General features: G+C 38.7%; 1 protein-coding gene across 1 annotated transcript in view; it reads left to right on the forward strand.

Annotated features, from left to right (window-relative positions):
- Positions 1-865: 865 nt before the first annotated feature.
- The window catches only part of LRRK2 (leucine rich repeat kinase 2), a 61,744-nt gene continuing 43,546 nt past the window's right edge, over positions 866-19,063 (forward strand). The window contains exons 1-11 of the mRNA XM_058805488.1: positions 866-1,163; positions 1,253-1,338; positions 5,292-5,398; positions 7,685-7,773; positions 8,171-8,305; positions 9,933-10,067; positions 13,491-13,622; positions 16,052-16,171; positions 17,304-17,428; positions 17,989-18,068; positions 18,810-18,916. Of these exons, the coding sequence (XP_058661471.1) occupies positions 1,004-1,163; positions 1,253-1,338; positions 5,292-5,398; positions 7,685-7,773; positions 8,171-8,305; positions 9,933-10,067; positions 13,491-13,622; positions 16,052-16,171; positions 17,304-17,428; positions 17,989-18,068; positions 18,810-18,916 (1,276 nt within the window). The 5' untranslated portion in view covers positions 866-1,003. The remainder of the gene's footprint in view (positions 1,164-1,252; positions 1,339-5,291; positions 5,399-7,684; positions 7,774-8,170; positions 8,306-9,932; positions 10,068-13,490; positions 13,623-16,051; positions 16,172-17,303; positions 17,429-17,988; positions 18,069-18,809; positions 18,917-19,063) is intronic.

Here is a 19,063-nt window from a genome sequence, read left to right on the forward strand (position 1 = left end):
AGCTGTCTAGCTCAGGAATCTATAATTGCAACAAGTTATTTACTGAAGGAACTAAGAGTGATCCAGGACTTTGAGCCAGCTGTGAGCTGGAACAAGCAGAGAGACTTCAACTACACAATAGTTACTATCAAGGTTCACAGAAGATACACACTGAAGATTTCAGGCATCTCTGGGGTCAGGCAAGAGCAATGTGGTGGGGGCCAAAAAGGACTGTGGTGAGTTGACCTCACTGGGCACCAGCTTCTCAGCAAAACCACTCGCTAATTCACGTTCTTATCTAGAGGAGGAAGAGAAAACATTGTAAAAGGCTCACGGGTCAAGATAAGGACAGGAAGAGATCACTCACCAATCACCATTACAGGCAAAACAGACTCAGCTGGGGGAAATTAGTTTATTGCCAAACAAATTAGAGTAGGGCGATTAAAGATGGAAATGAAGTCTTAAAACACCTTCACCTCACCCCTCCCTTCTTCCCAGGCTGCGCTCCACACCCTTCCACAGGGTAGAGCCTTTCAGGAACAGACTGCCCCAGTGCAGGACCACAAATCCTTTCCCCCACCAAAGCTCACCCAACCTAGAAACCAAACCCACCCGTTCCACAGCGCCCCTCGGCCGGTGTTTACAGCGCGGGGCTGCTGGGCGGACCCGGTCCGGCTCGGCAGCTCCATTGGGCGGCTCTCTCGTCAATCACTGTGAGGGGGAGCTGCCCGCGGGTCCGTTCTGCTTGCCGGGCGCTTGCGCGGGGCCCTCGGGCGTTTCCCAGAGGTTACCGGGGGCCGCCCGCCCGCCCGCGGGGCCGGTCCTTGGCCGTGTCCATGGAGCGGCGCCGTGGGAGGGGCCGGAGGCCGCGGCAGGGGCGGCTCGGCAGGGCCGGGTGACGGCGGCCGGGCGGCGGCACTGCGGGGCTGCAGCAGCGGGACGGGCCCGCACCGCCCAGCCCAGCCCAGCCCTGCGCTCGTCCCGCCGACCGGCGGATGGGCACAGCGAGGACAGCGGCTCGGCCATGGCCAGCGGCGGCCCCGAGGAGGGAGAGGCGGTGGCGGGGGAGGAACAAGCCCTGAGGAAGCTGGTCGTCCGGCTCCAGAACGTCCAGGAGAGGAAGCGGCTGGAGACGCTGGTGCAGACCCTGAGCGACCTGCTGGAGCTGGCGGCCCGGCAGAGCGGTGAGCGCCCTGCCCTGCCCTGCCTTGCCCCGTCCCGCCCGCTGCCGGTCGCTAACGCGGTCTCTCTGTCGCTCTCTGTCCCCTCACAGCTCCCCGGCTCTTCAGCGGCAAAAACGTCCACGTGCCCCTGCTGCTGGTGGTGGATCTGTACCCGGGAGCGGCCGGCGTGCAGCAGGTCAGGGGCCGGGGCCGGGGCCGCTGCCCCGCTCCGGCTGCGCTCCGCGGGATGAGCGAGCGCCGGGCCCTTCCCGGGATAAAAGTTCTTGTTCCGCTTGTTGATTTCTCCTTATCTTGCCGTGTGTCTCCTGGGCCGCTTCGTGAAGTGCTCTGAGCTGTAGAAGGGCGGCTGTCACCGCTGGCATTTAAAGGGACCAAGCGTTCCAACTTATTGCAGACGCCACTGGCTGCGTCTCTGTTTTTACCGGCAGAAGGAGGCGAAATAGGAAATAAGAATTAAGCCATGTGAATGCTGTGTAATGTAGGGTTCTAAATTACCAGTGTTATCTAATATAATTTTGACGTGTGCATATTGAATCTTGCCATGGTTAGACAAACTTCTGCAAAGCATGATTTTATTCTCTGAATTTGTATATATGTAGCCATGTCCTTGAGACTTGTGCTAGCACACGTTTTTAAAGGCGGGAGGGAATATTTTAGCTAAGAGTAAGTTCTGCAATTTAAGGTTCTGCCTACCTGCTCCTGTAATTTAACATTGGCCCATTTGGACTAGGTGTGGCACTTGGACAATTTGATGTTATACTTATGGTACAGCTGCCAGACTTGTCAAACAAACCAGCTTCTTCCTGGCAGGCATATATTAATATCTGACTATACTATGCATAGAGGATGTTTATAAGCTCCAGATTTCTGTGCAACTCACTTGATGCTTTTTTTTAATTGTTAAGCAGTATGAATATGAAGCTGCAGTTTTTTTCAAGATAAAGCTCATTAGTTTAGAAAACCTCTGCCCAGAAGCCTAAACTTGGAAGTAAAACATCAATCATAACAAGAAGTAGATGTGAAATGATAGCACAAGACTCTCATAATTGCATAAAGAAGACACTGATTAACTTTCATTTTAACTCTCTTAAAATACTTTATTCTAATGAATAATTTTAAAATTAATTTTAATCTTCTACCTGCCTACATTTGCAGTCATACAGTGTTTCAGTTCAGAAGTTCTGGACCTCCTTTGCATTACTATGTTGTGTTGCAGTGGGAAATTCATAGCCAGTGCAAAGCTCAAATCCCATTCCTCATAAAATGTCTTGGGCAGCTCTTCTTTCACATTCAGTTCTGATGTTTACAAACATTAACACTATGTAAGTAGATCTCTGTCTTCTTGCTTCATTCACTGCTATTTCTTTGTAATCTTTGTGAATAAATTCTCACTTTACAGCAGTGGTGAAGTAATGAGGTCCTGATTTCAGTGCAGTCTCTTTGCACTTCTAATGATATTTTATTGAATGAATAATTAATCATCCTTCTTTTACTTTTGGTATTTAAAAAAAATAGACTCACACAAGAGAATAAACACAGTCAGAGACATACCTGAAGTCAGAATTTTCTTCACTCCCCTCCTTAACAGGTTACAAAGCATTGTGGGTTGATGTTGGAACCCTGGATGCTGTTCCACTAACTTGTACAGGGTTAATTTAGTACATCAATATTGCAAGTCTGGCCCAGGTCAGACTGCAGGCATAAACCCTGCAAGCTCCTTCAGCAACAGGAAGATACTGGTGTGGAAAGCCAGTAGCTCCTGTAAGTAAAATATATATCTTTAAGTAAATAGGATAGTTTTCTGCAGTTTCTCTGGCAATGATTGGAGCAGCTTAGAAACTCTAGAGCAAAATATGAGTGCACTTGAGTAAAGAGCAGTCAGCAGTGCTTTATTCTCTTACATGGGTGGTACCCAATGTAATATAAATTAATTGCATGCTAACAACAAAAAGGGTCAGATTTAAAAATAATGAGTCTCATTGCTGCTACCAACTGTTTCTGTACATAAGGACCTGTTTAAGTCTTTATAAGGACATCTTCTTTTGCTTTATTTCCCTTCCTTGTAACCTTTAGGGTTTCTGTTTTTTAAAAGACCCTTGCTTTCTTAGTTAATCCTCAAACAGCTAAAAAGCTCTGTTACCTCAGGTTGTGATTTTAATGTTGTAAAATAGACCACATATCAGCAGGTCAGATGTTTCCATTGGTCTTCTCTGGATCCACAGTTCTGACAAATGTTGTCAATACTTGGAGTCCTGACAATCCAAATAAAAATATTCAATGGGAATATAAAATTCATCAGAAACAGTTAATACAGAAAGGAATTTCCTAAAGTTATTAAGCAAGTTTTCATCAGATTTTAAATTTTATGGGAACAATTAGCATGCTCTTATAAAGTGGGACTTGAAAAATAAAATGTTTTCTAAGGAATAAGCAATTTATCAATTGATAGTTACCTCTACAAAGTTTTTGAAATTTGTACCTGATTGACTGTCACCAATAAACTCTGTTTTGCTTGCAATATGGAAAATTAAGGAATTTTATATCTTCATCTTGAACCGATGGTTACTAAGACCTACATTTTGTACCTGCAGTTAGTTAGGACTCAGTTATACAGACCACTCTGAATGTCCACAGTAAGTGATTTGTAGTGTCATGCAGGGCAGCTTGCTGTCCAAGGAAAAATGTATGGAAACTGGCTCATAGTCAAGCTCAGTCTGCAAACATTGAGGTTGTATTTGGCTTAAAATGTTTGTTTCTTCAAATCTCAACTGAAACAGAAACAAAAGTACTGCAGATTTGGGCTGTGCTAACACTGCAACCAAGTATGTGAAAGACAAAAGTGGAATTCTGGTCCCCAGGGAGCTGCCTCACCTTTGCACACTCTACAAAGCTGTCAGGAAAGATCTCTAAATTCAAGCTTATGCTGTTCCTGTGGGTGACTCTACACTACCAGGCTTGTAATTCCATGTCTCTAATCTTACTGATTGCAGGGTTAGGGATTGTGCACTTTATATGAACTTTGCAGTTAAACTCTTTGGAGGTAGCCATTTACATTCCTGTTGTTGCCTGTCCCATCTTGACCTCTTTGCTTTATATAACTCTTCTGTGAAAAAGTGATCCAGTTTTGTATAGAGTCTTTGTGACATATTATCTTCTGCCTTGACTCTATTCTTAAAGCACAGAGGCCTGCTTCCACCTTTTTATTTACTTATAGGCTCAAGGAAACTCACATGCCTTATTCAAATTCCTTTCTGTAAAATCTGCCTCATCTTGACTTTTGACATTTCACAGTTCACTACTTTTCTTTCAATACAGAGGGATTTTCTTTCATCAGTTGTTTCTTTGTACAGATTTTGCTTAGTGCTTCCTCACTGCAGCCTATTCAGTCATATGAGCCTGTAAAAATTCATAGGAGAGCAGATTTCTCCAATACAGAAGATCAAAGAGGAGCATTTTTAGCTTTTGGCATTATTTACAGATATTTGAAAGTCAAAGAATTTGCATTGGATGAAATAGGTAGATATTAAGAACAAATACATTGGGTTTAGTTGTCTTTCACTGCTTATGATCTTAAAACTTCTACTGCCTTCATTACAGTTTGAAAGCACACACTACTGAGGGTTGATGGCAAGAATATGAAATGTGTAGTAATTGTTTATGCATCTCATCCCCATTTAAAGGATTGAATGCCTTTAAAAACCTATACTTTATCCTTACAATTTGCAATTAAATTGCAAGTTCTTACGAAAACACACATTTTTTATTAAAATACACCTGAAGTCGTGCAGGGGTTTTCCCTGACCAATGATAAAATGCTATGGATCACATCACATCATATCTTTCTGTCTGTCAGCAACTCATTTAACTGTATGCCCTTTATCCTCAAGCAGTGCTGAAGCAGATTGAGAGTGATGTGTTCCTGCAAGCAATGCAATCAGAATCATTAGCATATGTTTTACTTCCCTCTTTTAACTTTCCATGCCATTTGTTTTGTGTTAATTAGTTTTCCCTTACTGATTTAGCTAGGTAACAGAACAGCTGTCTTGCAAAATCCAAGGATATTAGAATACAATGTAGAAGTTCCAAGCAGAATATTTATTCTAAAATAGCTGCATTTTTATTTTACAGATGGGCTGGTCACTTCTTTGTAAATTAATAGAAATTTGTCCAAGTACTCTACAAAACATAGCTCCTAAGGATGTTGGGAAGGACTGGGAAGTACTGGGTGTTCACCAGTAAGTATTTTGTATACAGAGTCTGCCAGAATGCTTGGTCATTTTGGCATCATATATGTGCAATGAAATATATAAAGTTATTACATCAGCTTTTTTGGTGCATTTGCAAAAGTGATTTGGGTTGTTTTTCATGAGCAAGAAATAACTGAGCTGAAGCTGCACATGCTGACTACAATTTCTTTGGCTTGTTAATTGACTGAAAGTTATCCTGAGAGCTGGAGATACTGCTGCTCATTCTCAGGTCCCAGAAAAATTACTTTCTGGGACTGATCTTTCCTACAGCCTCCTCAGCACCCACACAGTGTGTGCAGTTAACAAAGCATCCGTTTCAAACTCAAACTTCACTGAAGATCTGATGATAGCACTGCTGTACATGATTCTTTCTCAGTACCATCATTTTAGCCAACTGTGTATCCCTGTCTGACATGTTGACAGTTTTCCTTGCTGTGGAGAGGCTGAGTGGGGGAGTGGACCCAGGCATTTCTGTTAGTGCCAAAGGCAGAACAAGCCAGCTAAATTATGTCTCATGTTCCTTGAGCATGGTTTGTACTGTGGGAATCAACACCATAACCAATACATGCTGTTTACAGCAAGGCAGGAAATAGTTACAATAGAGAAGAAAAGGTCATTTTTTTATCAGGAGATTTTCCCTTTTGTGTGTGTAGTTATTTTGGGAGAATGGGAGTATTAAACTAGAAAAAGCATTTCTTTCTTTTGTCTTTCAGCTATGATCCAACTTGACTTCACCACAGTTATGTTTACAAATGGTAGTTTGCTATTGATTTAGGTGTTTTTGACAGACAGTGTAATGAATAATTAAATAGTTGCTGTCACTGTGAAAGAAAGAGAATTTCCTTCAGTGTATTTGCCTTCTTTCCATTAGCTTAAATAGACTTCTTGAGATGCTTTGTAATCTCTTATGTGGAACTTTTCCTACAGCAGAAAAAATTTAGAAAGGTTTACATCCTTCTAGGTTATATTTGAAATGGGAGGATACATGGGAGGGAATTTTCTGAAAGTAAATTTGGAAAATGGATGTTATACCTGTAACTGATGTTATACCTCTCATCAGATTTTGCCTCCCATGTCTACTTTGGTCATCATAGCTACAACACTAGTGCTACAACAGAGGAAACTGGCAGCATCATAGTATGAAGGGAAAACAGTGATTCATTCCCCCTTAGAAATTTAGACTTCAGCAAGGCAAACAACATCACTGCCAGAGCTGGAGTATGAAATTTGGATGAAACTTCAACTGCTGCTTATGTTTTTCAAGACAGGTCAAGAATATCAACTGAAGTATTACAAACTACTGCATAGTCTATTTTTAATATTAGATATTATATATGCAAAGATTCACATTTGAATATTAGTAAAATTGCTGAATCAAGCTCTCTAAAATAAGGAAAAGTAAAAAAAAAAAGTTTCTTTAGATTTTTGTGTGTAAGTCTATACCTTTTAATTTAGTTTTTAATTACAGTTCCCCCCTGCCCCCGATTTTGATATAGGCTTCATTTAGTGTGATATCAATGCTTTTAATTTATTTTTTTAAGAGGTGTTACAGATTTTTAGTCATTATTTTACAGATTGTTATTTGAGTAAAGTATGTTGAAAATATCTACTGATTGTTCTGTGCCCAGTTTGATACATGACCTGAATTTTACAGTACTTGGCATTGTTTGGCTCTCTGTTTAACAAGTCAGAGCAGATTACAGAAGGTACACAGAGTGCAACTGGCAGTCTAGGAAATGTTTCTTTTTAGTGGTTTGTCCAGCATCATGTAAGTGCTGTAGGGCTGAAACATAGGATAGAATGCATCAAGATGCTGTTCAAGTTCTTCAGCTGGGAAGCTGCTGCCTTGGTTGTTCAGTGTAACTGAGCTCTTGCTGCAGGCAGAGCAGTGCTGTGCTGTCATCAGTCTGTAGTGAATATTAGAGAGCACTCTAATAATCTGCACTCAGACTGGTGCTCTGCAGGGTAACCACCTCCTAAATGTCCCTGCAGAATTAATTCATATAACTGACTAAAAAGTAAATTGGATGAGTTATACATCAGTATTTTAATGAACTATGATAATAGTTGAAGTTCTAATATTACTTCATCAGTAACTTGAAAAAATATAAACTGAAATAAAAGTTTTTTTAAAAATTATTTGAGAGCTTTTTAATGTTTTGCTGATTTTTATAACTACTTCTGTTTTCAAAGTAAATGTTTGATAAAAAATTGTATCAGTATTTCTTTAGCTATAACTCTTTTTCCTTTTTTTTTTTTGTCTTTAATTTTTAGGCAGATTCTTAAAATGCTTACAGTCCACAAAGGAAATGTAAATCTTTCAGTTATAGGACTAAAAGCATTAAATCTACTCCTCATGTCAGGTATTGTGTACTTTACCTTCCTATTTCATCTAAGCCTTTAAAACACAGAGCTGATTTGAAGTGTGTGATTGTCCATGGCAGACTGGACTTTTTTCTCTGTTTTACTCCATGAAGTCACTTGTCATTTGTACTTGTATACAAAATAATAAGAGTACTATTTTGAACCTTTTTTTAACCAGGTAGGTATGAACTGTCTATAGGTGGTAAAGTTTTAGAACATCAGTACTATTGTAAAATACTGCCTTAAGAGAAATCTTTGTCATGAGTTACACAAAACTGGATTTGAACTGTCAGAGTAAGCTTTAAGGACAATATTAAAGAATTTTGGATTTTATGGTGTTTCAATGAAAATATTGAGAAATAATTAGTGCAATATGTAATCTCTTCTGCTGTTCAGACATAATTGCTTTCCTGCTCTTGGAAGAAGAGGTGGATGTGTTTTCCTTGGTGTTTAATGCCATGCACACCTTCCCTAAAAATGAAGAGATCCAGCAGCATGGATGTAAAGCGTTACACAAACTTTTTGAGAAAGGTATTTTATGATGTTAGAAAAATGTATAGATTGGGAGGGATTACAGATTTTAATTTAAAGGCAATAAATGAATTTATGCATTCCACATTGGTTTGTGAATTATGGCTGTTCTTAAATGAGCTAGCACAAAGCAGACTTTCCAAGAAATTTCACAAATTCTATAAATTAGAGCAATGAATATGACATCTTTTAAAAAATAAAAATGTCCCTTCATTTCTAAGTCCAAAATTAACTGAAAAGATGGGATTTAATGTTAGTCAGTAACTGCAATAAAGAAAAGTGCCATTTGATTTTAATTCTTAAAAACAGGATTGTGTATTTAAGACTGGTAAATTTTAGTAATGTGAACAGTTCTAAAATCAAACAAAATGTTTGTACTTTAGAAAAATACTTTTTTTCTTCTTTTTACCCTGTCAATGCTAAAAAGTGATCATGTGTCAATACAATATTCCCATTTATTCTGAAAAATGAACTCACCATGTATTGAATTTTTGCAGAAACCTCAGGAATTGTGCAGGTTACAGCCAGAAGTCCCCTTGTTGTAGTCCCCTTGCTTTGAATTGAGTTTCTTGATTCAAAATGAATATTGAGAAATGCTATCACTCTGCTGTACTCCTCTGCTTCAAAGATAATCTTCAGTTCTTCAGATTGGCTCTTTTTGGCACCATTCTCTCTTGATTTTTTAAGTCTTTCTCTCACATGTGTGCTTGGAATTATCTTCTCTGTTCCTTTTCCTCTTCCTGTCCCTAAATACTTTTGCCCTACTGTATTTTCTCTTCAGTCTCCACAGCAGTCTGAACTTCTTATGTTTTTTGTAAGTGCCAGATTTTCACAGATCTAGCTGCAGGTACAGACCTGCATACCTTCTTCTTGATGGCAACACCAATGTGACAAGTTCCTAGGATGCTCCTGCCTTGTTTTCTCTACCTCTGAGGCACCTTGTCAGTTTTTGTTATGTGGATCTTTGCATAACCTCATCTTTAACAAGATTCAGAAAACAATTCTGCTTGTGAAATTTAAGAGGTGCTCTTTCTCATCCTGGGTCAGTTCCCTTACCTGTGTCATTGCACAGCCACACAGTTATGTCAGTGTGAATAACAGAGGCCAGGAAGGGAAAAAACTTTAAGCCATTAAGGTAGGATTTTATTAAATGTGGTTTTATGGAAAAAAAGTCCATTATAAAAAAATTTAAAAGAAAAAGAAAAATTAAATCAATTCAGAGTATGCAAAATGGCATTCCCTAAATTTTTTTCCTATTGTATGCTTAGCTTTTCCCTCACTTGTAAACTGTCTTGGTTTGGACTGTCTGTGGAAACTTGATTTGGACTAGCATTCTGTGAAAAAGGCTAAAAGACTTCTAAAATACAGATTCACAAGGTAGCATTTAAAAGTCAGAACTCAATTACATAAAGTGTAAGCTAGAAGAAGGTGTTTATAAAGTAGCTCAGTTTTTAGTTTAAAAAGCCATAATCATGGAAGATTATGTGTATGGACAGTACTTTACTTTCTGTGAAGCATAGAGAATAAATACAAGGAAACTTGATAAAAACAGTTGTCTTTTCTCATGATGCATCAGGATAAGAATTATTTCCTCAAAACATACTGTATCTCTCGCCTTTCATTTTAGTTCCAGAAGAGCAGCTGACTGAATTTGTTGAAAGCAAAGATCATATGATCATACTGAAAGTTTTTAAAGAGTTTCCAGAGAAAGAAGAGGTGATCCTTCCTGCACTTTATTCATTACATTCCTTAGCTGGTCCACGTAAGTATTAGAAGTTATTTTTAATTCCTTTTCTCCCACAGTATGCATCAGCTCTTGCTTTCTGTAAGTGTAAAAAGTAGTCTTTGTGTGATTGCAGAAAATCATTGAGAACTGGTTGGGAGTTGCCAGACAAATCATCTTCCTGTTTTCTTTGGGAAGTACCCTTTTTTTAAAATGGACTATTTTTTATATTTAACCATTGAAGCATAAATCCTTCCTAACAGAAAGATACTTCCACTTGGACTAAGCGGTAGCAAAGATGTTTATCATGGTTGTAGAGACTTAAGTTTCAAGACCCTGTCCTGTCATCTTTTGTTACTTGAAAAATAAGATACATTTATTGACTAAAAAAATCTTCTATGAGTTTGGGTCACAGGTAAAGAATATCTTGGCAAAATCTAATTGTACAAATTCAATGGCCAGGCCTGGGGAAAAATATCTGAGTTCAGACACCTGCTGTGGTCATTCAGTGGTGGCTGCAGTGGTGAGCACTGGTAGCACTGTGCATGTGGTGTCTTACAGTGTCCTCAGGTGTTGTGCAGTAAGACTGGAGGAAAATGTCTTTGTTAGCTCTTGTCTTCCAGTAGCAGCAGTCCCTGTTCTATGGAAAATCAGGTCCTGACAAATGTGTGTGATGATTTGGGTCAATTTGTTGACAGCAATCTGATCTTGTTGACACAGAGGCAGGTTTTGTCAGCTTCCTGCTGACAAATTTGGGGAAGCACAGGGCAGGGTTCTGCTCTCTGTGTCTTTCATGAGGTGCATAATGTTGTACCTCCTGCAAGTGTGTTTACTTACAAAACCTCGCTTGCACATCCTGTCTGGCTCTATAGGAACTGTGCTAGCCCCATGAATGCCCACTGAACAAGAACTAGACTGAAGTGTCCTGCATTTCATCAAACTCCAAGGTATCTAGTTCCTGTTTCTTAAAATTCTTACTCTTCCAGTTAGAATTTAAAAAGTTTAGTATCCCTTGAGTCAGAAATAATTTTACCCTAGCCCAAAAGTTACTGCTGTTGTCTAAGGAGGAGGATGCCAGATTTTAAGTCCTTTTCAAAACAGTAAATAGTTATACAAAGAGAAGGCATGAAAAAGACCTGCTCTAAAGCAGGCATTTAATATTCTCATTTCTAATATAAAAGATTGAAAACAGCCAGAAGAACAGAGACTACTTGCACATGAGTGTGCAAAGCTGGTATTCATACTCTTGGTTGGTGACATCCCTCAAGAACTCAACAAGATATATTACTTTGAGACCACTATGGAGAAGATAACTCAGTGTTAGGTACACGCTGTAACTTATCCAGTAGCAAATGTCTCCCCTTAACCTGAAGTTCAAGTCTCTATTCTGAATGAGTACCTCACTATGCCTTCTTTCATTAATACATACTTGCACTTGGGTTATAAGAAATTGTAGGATAAGGGTGTACAAGAACTCTTTAATCTCAGTAGTATTTGTGGCATGAGAAAAATGCTTTGCTGCTGACTGTCCTCCAGAGTGGAGTGGTGGATCACAGAATGTTACCCATCTGAATGGCAGGCACAGGGAGCCAGCCAGGCTTGGGCTCATTTAGTAGGGAGGAACAGTCACCTCCAGAGGAAATTTACCTAACCCTAAACCAGCTGGGATGAGTCTCCATACAGAGTGCTCAGATCTCATCATCAGTTGTTGAGAGAACCTGGATGACCAAGTTTTTGTGGTTAAGATTAAATGAGATCTGTTCCACCTTTTTCTCTACCTTGTCCTGGGACATGGTGACTTGCTGCAGATGTGCCATTGCTTGGATCTTGCAGATTTCGACATGCACTTCATTATGCCATCTCTGTAGTGATCAATTTTGGAATCATCTGACTATTTTACTATATTCATAAGTATCACCTTTGAAATCATAACTTGCTGTGGAATTATGCAATACTATTTTGTGGAATGTGTGTTTTCAGTTGAGAATGACATGATAAATGGCTATCCTATTAAAGCATTTTGAAAGGTTCCTTCCTTCACTATCAAATAGAGTGCTTCAGAAATGCTTCCCATTCAGAGCTTGTTTTTTCATCCAGTAGATTGTCATGATTTAGTATTTAGAGATGTATTATTTTAAAGCTTTGCTGCTCTTTTAAAAAGGGTGATTATCTTTAATACTACAGTTGTGAATATTTCTCTTATTTTGTAATCAGGGAAGCCAAGCTGTTGAAAGAGCAATTAAGAAAATTTATAGACCTCAGCAGAGTAATGCAAACTCCCTTGGAGCTGGTGACAGGACTCCCTTTCATTCATTTGGGCCAGGATTTTGGCCAAGATTTCTTGGGTTCATATTCTGTCTCATACCCTGGATAGAAATACTACAAGGATGCTTTCATACACTGTGTTTTAACTACTATGATGCTGTTTTGCCTGAAATCACTATATGTAGGATCGCTCTGTCCTCAGTTGGAATGGATACATTCTGTCTTTGTATAGGGTCACATGATTGTCCTATTGGTTTCTGTATCTGGCCTGAGTAATAAAACATAAACAGGGTGAGAGTGACCAAGCTCTGGCACAGTTTTCTTGGAGGGGCTGTGAAGTTTCTATCCTTGGAAATACTCAGAAGCCATCTGGACAAGCTGCTGTAGGCAGCCCTGCTTGAACACTTGGGTTGGACACAGCGACCTTTTAGCTGTTCCTTCCAATGTCAATCTTCTGCAATTCTGTGAAATACAGGGTGTGCGATGGCTTTCAAAATATTGCAGGAACATTAGATGAAAATTTCAGTACCCTCAGGTACTGAACAACAGGTCTACGGTAGAACTAATTCATATGAGAATAATAACTTCCTAACTTGCCCCCTAAAAAAGAAGGAAAACTCAAAAATACATGATTAAATCAAATAAATTACTACAGAATAAATTTTATAGGAAAAAAATTCTAAATTTTTTCTTAATTTTATGCCCCTGGGAATATTCCTGAAATACTGTAAAATGTGTGCTTGTTCACATTTATGTTAGAAACACCATTTATAACATTGCTATAGTATTTATAAAACAGCTTGTTCACATTTAAGAAAAAAGCTACCTAAGATTAGTTTGGGAGGAGGTTTCTGTTATGTGGCCTGATACAGAATGGGAAAAAACCAGAAATGTTAATCTGAATTTTGACTGCACATTGAAAACCGTTGGCTAGATAGGAAGAAAAATCCTAGCAGTCAATTACCATTCTCTAGGTGAGAAAGCATTGTTTTAATGAATAGTTTCCAAATGTGCATCATCATTTTATAACCATATCAAGAAATAAAGCCACCTTTCTTTCAAGATGCAAGGTAAAAATTGCAGTATATTCACAGTTCCCTAAATAAATCTATTTAGCTAAAGTCTGATTTAGAATCCAGTCAGCTTTTTTCCTCCTCTGTTTTAAGAAGCAGTTTTTGTTTCTGTTTCTTTCTTCAGCCAGCAATGTTGAAGTGCTCATGTCGGGAAATGTTCGCTGCTACAATGTTATAGTGGAAATGATGAAAAGTTTCCCCAGCAGTGAACCAGTTCAGGAAGTGAGTTGCTGTTTGTTGCACAAGCTTACATTGGGTAAGTTCACAAAGTTGTTTATGTAAAGTCAGCTTACTCTGACTATGTAAGAGTTGGAGTTAACTGGGAGTGTTTACAGACAGCAACTGCTATTGCAGTAATCCTCAGGGTGGTGCATGGATCCTTGTGTCTAATGGAGACCCTGACCACAGCCAATGTGGTGTCCTTATGTGGTAAATGTAACAATGAGCAGCTGCCATAAAAGACTCAAGTTAGGGGGGAGCAATGAGACAAAAAAGGGTGAGAAGCACAATAGGAGAATGGGAAATCAGTAGGTCTGATTCTGTATAAAGTTACTATAGAAAAGAAGAAAATTACTTAGAGACTTCATTTTTTTAAGTACCAGTGGTGAATGTGTAAGAAACAACTGGTGCTACAGAATTAGTTGAAAAGTATTCTGTAAAACTCTAGCTTTCCTCCTTGCAGTGCATTTATCTTCAGCGACCTGTGCTGCATTCCTGACAGTGATGATGCCTGTCTTGGGGTCCCCCTGTGCTGCAGCACTGAATGAATCACTGGGTTCTGGACTTGCCTTGACTTGAGCAAAAGTACTTCAGTTGTCTGTGCTAAAATGGGCTGGTGTCACATCAAGAGAAATTATGTCAGTGGCAAAAAGTTGTGCCTCTTAGCAGCTCTGTTCTCACACTTGTGACTAATAAATCCATTTGAGCACTTGCCAAGAACCACATAATAGGAAGTTCAAATGAAAATAAATATGTTGTTCCCCCTGCTGCATGCAAGCCCACTGTGAGCAGCTGCCTGAGCAGCCCTCACTCCATGGCTGGTTCTTCTTCATCAAGAGTTAGACTTCCCAATTTTTGCAGGTGGTGGTGTGAGGCTACTGCAGATGCTGGTACCAGTGCATGACTCCCCATAATAAAGTTGGTCCCATCCTTTCACCATGTTTCCACTTCGTCATGCAGATTTGGTAGAAAATACAGATCAGACCTAAGTGCAACCTGGAGCAATTTCCCATTCCCCTTCAGAAAGCCAGATGAGATTTTTATGGAAATGTGGCTGCTGAGGTGGTAATTGCAGTGGTTTTTTTGGCAAGAGGTGATGCTGACCTTGAACAGTTTGCTGTGCAAGGCTAATTGAAGATAGGCAGGGAAACCAAGCACTTGTGGGAGCACAGCAGCTTGGTTGAGAGGCCTTGATCTTGCTGTGAGTGCAACCAGCCTGATTTCAATCAGATGTTTGCCATGAGTTTCTGCTGACCAACAAAAAAGAGGGGCAGAAAAGCAGCCACAAGATCAATTTCTTCTTTGAGCCCTTCATCTTAATAAAGAGCTGCTTTAGTAGAGTTATGGAAGAGGTGTTCACAGCACCACCCAATTCCGGGAACAGATATAAAATTGTTAGGTGCTCCTGGAAATAGTCTGAAAGTGTTGTTTCCCAGATTATTCTGATGGACGCTGTCTTCCTGAACCCATGTTAACTGGCAGTGAAATGGTAAAGTTAGCATGTACTAGCTTCCAAAATCAACATCATGCATTCTTGCTAATCTGGTAATGGCTATCCTGGACTGTCTTTGGAATTTTAACTGGCTTATACCTGTTTGGCCAGCCCAAGTCCAACAGAACTACTCATCACATGGCCTAGGTTTATTAATTTCTTTAGGTAAGTAATGCATTTACAGAAACATACCTTTTCCATTAAAGTATGTTAAGAAACAGGGATGCTGATATAACATGACCACACAACTGATCTTTTGCATTACTACTCTAATTCTCATTTTTGCTTGTCAAGATTTAAATGAAATTGAATATCAAAATAGAAGCCATAGCTATCAAACCATATTTGACAGACTGATGGTCTGTTATTTTCTGCATATTACTTCCAAACAAGGAAGTTATTTGGGTTTGCTTGTTTTTTGAAGAGTGCCTCCTATTCAGCCTGTAATACAAAATGCTGTACAACTTAGAATAATTGTTATGCTTTAAATATATTTATTATCGTCTTCTGTTCCAGAAGGACTCTAGTCTATATTTGTAATGCTGGCCTTGATTTATTTAATGAGGAGGGCCAAACCAGAGAGTAAACTAGGGTTAAATTACTTGTGTCAGAGGATAAATCAAATCATTGCAGGAATTTAGGACCAGGACTGAATTTGCTTCCAGGCAGGAAGTCTGCAAATGATACACCAATTGTATTTTTCTTATGTTGATGACAGTGTGTGTTTCATTTTGCATTAAACTTCTGCCTCTTGTAAAAAAAAATTCAAAAAGGCCCACAAAGAATGCAGATCCCAACTATTTTTTATCCTTAACCTCTTCTTTCCACAAATAAAATTTTGATGTCAAGCCCTGTAGTAAGAAAAACAGCATTTGTTCCAAAGTTTGTGCATTGTGTGCTGGGGAATTTATGTTAAATGCATGTAAAGCTCTAGATATATGTTTGTATTAATTTGATATCTTATCTGGTTTCAGGAAATTTTTTCAATATCCTTGTATTACATAAGGTTCCAGAAGTCATTGTGAAGGCTGTTACAACATATCCTGAAAATGCAAAGTTACAAGCTGCAGCTCTCAGTTGTTTAGCTCTTCTAAGTGAGTAAATCTTTGTCTACTTGTTAATTTTTTTCACTCTAGTAATTTCCTGTTATAATTTCAAACTCCATTTCTTTAACACAAAAGCCTCAGGCAGGACAGCTTCAACAAAGCTGGATTTCCTACATGATTGCAGTTTGCTGTTTCACTATGATAAGTCTGTGTTCATGTCATATGCCCAACATCTGCACTGTGTTCAGAGCTGGTAAGTTATGTTGACAGATCTGAACAGAGCAAACAGAGCAAACTGTTTATTCATAGACAAATTTTGGATAATTCCTTCTTAACATAAAGTCTCCAGTGATAACAACACTGATTTGACATTGTGTTTGCCAGGTATGACAGTACTTGTACTGTGGCAGTTGATAGCAAATCAGTGCTTGTGCTTGAGTTCTGAAATCAATTAAAAGATGTAAACTTTTCCTTGAATACAGTTCAGACAGAAATTAGTTAGCTAGTGGGAAAAAGTTAAGAATCTGATCTTCTTTGTCCTTTAGTAATTGTTCCATATAAAAGTCAGTAGAAATGCTGTTTAAGAGGCCCCAAAATAGCAAAGATTAGATACCAGTAGACATTCCATTATGCCTCAGATATTATGCCTCAGTGTTGGTATCTCTTTCTTTCCCTTAATTGCTGAAAATCACAGGTAGAATATTTCATTTTTCAAAATCTGTTGCACTTTCTCAGCTATTTCTCTCTTAGCAACTGCTATTTGCATTTGTTTTAAACAGCGTTGCTTCAGAGTGTAGATGGCTCTGTAATAAGTGGTTCCATGCAAATGATTCACAGTTACATTTTATGTCTGTGGTGTTCTGTACATAAATATGCAACAAAAAGAGGTACATGCAGAGGTCTTTTCAGAGCCAAAGCCTAGATTGATCTGTAACTCTGTGACATTTACTACACTGCACTTTAGTTTTTCACTCCCTTTATAACCTTGAAGACATTTTTCAAGTCTGCAAGTCTGTCTTAAAGTTTATAGCAAAAGATTTCTCCCTTCTCAGAAAAGGCTTATCTTCCCACTGATTTTCACACATTGCCAGTGCGAGTGCCTGCATGACTACAGAAAGGTTAAGACAGAGGTGTTTTGTTTTCACAGTAAGAATTTATTGTAAATATTTTATATTTCCAGCTGAAACAATATTCTTAAACCGGGACTTAGAGGAAAGAAAAGAAGAGGAGGAGGAAGAAAAGTTCTGCTGGTTGGAAGCGTGTTACAGAGCATTAGAACTGCACCGAAAAAATACAGATGTGCTGGTGAGAAATTATGGCTGATGGGAACATGAAAAGATCGTATTATGTATTGAATAAAATGTTTAGAAACATGCTTTTCTCATCTATATCCTCAGGCAAAAAAAAGGCCTTAATGTCTGGGTTAGATTTAGAGTAAATCTTACCTTTCTTGCCTTTCTTTGTTTGTATTAAGAGGTTTTACTTTTTCAGATCAAATGTAGGTAGTTAAGATGAGGCTTATACATGAAACTTTGGCCATGCAAAGATTGTTGTTTATGTACCTCTTCTGTATCCAACAGCCCATCAGCAGGAGAATTAATCTTGTCCTAAAATAGATGTCAAAAGGAAAATCAAATAATGAGACTGTCACACATTTGTATCTCAGGCCTATCTAAGCTATAAAGAATATTACTGTGTACATTTTGTTCTATTTCATAAAGTGAACATATTTCATAAATAGAACATAAAGTGCCTTGTACCTCTTTTGTGAACTGAAAAGCAGTCAAACTATTTAATTTTTTTCGTATGTTGTTAATCTTCTAGAGGTATATTTTCTTAATCTTTTTGTTTTGGTTTATATTTAGGAGGCTGCGTGCTGGGCTTTGAAAAATCTGTTTCTGTATCAACGCAACCTTCATGAGAAGATTGGAGATGGAGATAATCAGTCAGTGTTGTCTTAAACTGGATTTTTGGAAATGAAAAAAAAAGAGTGTCTGTTGTTAAGCTATTTGATGTTTCACTTTTCAATTATGTTTAATTTTATAGTAGATGAAATGCATGATGATCAACCACACCTGGGAAAGTTTCTTCCAAAGTGTGCTAACCTTGACTCAGGAAAATCTGCTAGTGTTTTCCTAAAGGGTCAGAACACAGCCTGTTAGAGCTAATTTTTACAATTCATGAGGAATTTTGTCTTCAGTTGCAATAGGGATAAAGAATGTAAGAATTGGGAAAACAGACAAGATTAAGATAGCATGTAAGGGGCATAGAAAAGCAGTGCTCATTTTCCCACAAAACAGATGAAAAAGCATTATAGAGGGAATGCTGCCTCATTAGGGAAAATCTACTGGGCATGGATAAGACACAAATTTCCATTTTACTTAAACTGTTTCTCAGAGTTCCTTAAAATTTTGGTCACTCAATTTTTGTAAGCCTGTTCATACCCCTTCTGGACCTCAGGTCCCTTGGAAATCATGGTTCCAAGGAATTCAATGACACTCAGACTAGACAAAATTGCATAGGTTAGAAAGGGTTTTCTGTCAGCTGTTGCTCTGGAAACATATTGGAGACCAAGAGCAATCACCTGAAATTATGTTATGTAATGCCTCTTTAAGAAACTGAACTGCAGTTCTGAAGTAACTGCTGTAATACAGTCAATGTGCAGTGATTTGTTTCTCTCTGAAAGGTTCCCAATAGACAGAGCAGTGATGCTGTCCATGCTGATGCACTCCTCTTCAAAAGAAGTGTTTCAGGCAGCTGCTAGCACCTTGGCAATTTTGTCACAACAAAATGGTAAGGGACTTTAATCATCTTTTCTTTCTCGTTCAGCAGAAAGTTTTTGCAAAAATATTAAATAGAATTTAGTGTACTGTTGAGTGAATTCAGTACTCCCTGTGATTAGAATATTATGTTGTTGTGATAAGTAGGAAGTTTATTCCT

This window comes from Ammospiza caudacuta, chromosome 5 (assembly GCF_027887145.1).
Source record: "Ammospiza caudacuta isolate bAmmCau1 chromosome 5, bAmmCau1.pri, whole genome shotgun sequence".
Taxonomy (NCBI): Eukaryota; Metazoa; Chordata; class Aves; order Passeriformes; family Passerellidae; genus Ammospiza; species Ammospiza caudacuta.